The 2,117-nt window shown below is 51.2% G+C and overlaps 1 protein-coding gene across 1 annotated transcript; it reads right to left on the bottom strand.

Moving 5' to 3' along the window:
• Positions 1–494: 494 nt before the first annotated feature.
• Positions 495–1,469, bottom strand: LOC126028483 (free fatty acid receptor 3-like). The gene has a single exon (XM_049787454.1). It carries the CDS (start codon positions 1,467–1,469, stop codon positions 495–497), a length of 975 nt encoding a protein of 324 aa, XP_049643411.1.
• Positions 1,470–2,117: the final 648 nt, after the last annotated feature.

Below are 2,117 nucleotides of genomic sequence, written 5' to 3'. Positions count from 1 at the left end.
AAGCCTGCCAAGAGTGATTTCTGAGCATAGAGCCAGAGTAATCCCTTAGAGCTGCCGGGTATGAAACAAAAATCAAAAACAAAAAAAGAAGATGAATTATTTGGGAAAGTCCCCATGAGACTGTCCCTTTGGACCTGAAGTCCTATTCCCACTTCTCACCTTCTGGCTGTCAAGGAAGGGCTCTCCCTATCCCCTGTCCCGAGTCACGGGGCACCCCAGACACAGCACTTAACTCTTCCTTGGCTTCAAGCAATATGGGGGATTTCATTTCTCCAGTCTTCACTCTCCCAGGGTGAACCAATGATGTGGACCATGGGGGGGGGGGCGCTCATCATGTGTGACATCAAGGGGGGCAAAGATCACACTGATAACCCTGTCTCTCATCACATGAGTCCCCAGCTGGTCACTCTAAGTTCCAATCTTGCCTAAGCAAGAAACAATCTAGTATCTCTTCCCCCTAATTCCCTCCACAGCCTCCTTAAGTCTATTTTTCTCTAGGTTGAACCAGTGCAAATGGTAACCCCTTTTTCCATCATCTCATTTAGCTTTGCACAGTCTGGCTGCTTCCTGGGTCTGCAAGCCTCAGACAGTCTCTGTAGCAGCCTGTGAACATTCTCTTGGAACTGAGAAGAGGAGAAGTAGTAGACAAGAGGGTCGATACAGGAGTTCAGGGTGCTGAGAAGGAGCACATAACTTCTCCATGGGGGATTCCGACCCTGGATAAAGCCCACAACGTGGGACAGGTTGTAGGGCCCGAAGAAGATGATGAAGTTGAGCAGTGTGGCCACCACCAACCCTGTCACCCTCCTCTTCCGGCGATGGCTGGATCCCTTGCTGAGCAAATAGATGAGGTGACTGTAGCAATAAATTGTAATAACCAGGGGCACCCCGAAAAGAACCACTGCTACCTCCAACCGGACAGGCAGGAGAAGAGCAAGCTGGTCTTTCCGAAATTCCATGTAGCAGGTGCCATTTCTTCCTTGGCTGTGGGTGGTATTCCCAGAGAATCCCACAATATAGACCACACTACAGTGGATCCCAACCAGCAGCCAGCAGGCCAAGCTGACCAGGACAGCCTGTCTCACCCTAGGCTGGCTCTGGTACCAGATTGGACGGGCTACGCTTAGGAAGCGCTCAATGCTCACAGCTGCTAGAGAGAGGGAGGTGAAATAGATGGTGACGAAGAAGAAGTATCCTGAGACAGGGCAGAGGAAGTAGGGCAGAGGCCAGCGCATGCCACTGGCTGCCTCCACCATGCGGAAAGTCAGGGTGAGAAGGAGGATGAGGTCCGAGATGGTCAGGTTGAGCAGGAGCACGTCCACAGCCACTGCATGACGTCGCAGCTTGCTCACGAAGATGACCAGAGCCAGCAGGTTCAGGGGGAGCCCCACCAAGAAGGCAAAGAGGTACACGGAGAAGTGAAGCCAGTAGTCGCCAGGGGAGGACAGCTGGTGCCAAGTTGTGTTCATAGTGATGACCACTGTGGAGGAGAGAGAGAGGGGGGAAAAAGAGAGAGAGAGAGGTCACTGTGGGATAAGAGATCTCACTAGTTACACCAAATGCCACAAGACAAATTGCCAGCCCCCTCCCCTGCCTTGCATCCCCTGATGCTTTGTGGTAAGTGCCAGCTGGCCTGTGGTCCTTTCTCTTCTCCCAATAAAACAAAGCCCCAAGTGTCCTCTGTACCACCCCTCAGACTCTGTACTCACCTGCTTCATTGAGCTCCAAAGTGCCCCAATGAATAAGTGTGGTTAGCAATTGATTTCTCAGCAGAACAGATAAAGACCTAATAGGTCACATAACATCATCTACTCTGCACAATAGCAAAAAAGAAAAAAAAAAAAAGGCTGAGTTTGCTCCATTGCCAAAGCTGCACCAGGATGCCAAATGAGAAGCAATGTTACCAGCTCGTGCCAGGCCAAGGTCCTCCTCTCCTCTGCAATGGTGCTCAGGAAGATGCCTGACTCCCTGACCTCACGCTTGGCTTTTATCTGCTTTGCTAGACTGACTCTCTTCCACTTTCCCCATATGCACAGGAAGTGTGAAGCAATGATTGACAATGGGGGGGGGGGTTGCTGGACCCAGAGGTTCAATGCCTCTTTAGAACTCTGTGATTC

Source organism: Suncus etruscus, chromosome 14, assembly GCF_024139225.1.
Source record: "Suncus etruscus isolate mSunEtr1 chromosome 14, mSunEtr1.pri.cur, whole genome shotgun sequence".
Classification (NCBI taxonomy): domain Eukaryota; kingdom Metazoa; phylum Chordata; class Mammalia; order Eulipotyphla; family Soricidae; genus Suncus; species Suncus etruscus.
Note: the sequence above shows the minus strand (reverse complement) of the source record. Positions and strands in the feature narration are given on the sequence as shown.

What these genes read in the sequence shown, in the direction of transcription:
- LOC126028483 (XM_049787454.1), bottom strand. Translation starts at nt 1,469, where the DNA reads ATGAACACAACTTGGCACCAGCTGTCCTCCCCTGGCGACTACTGGCTT.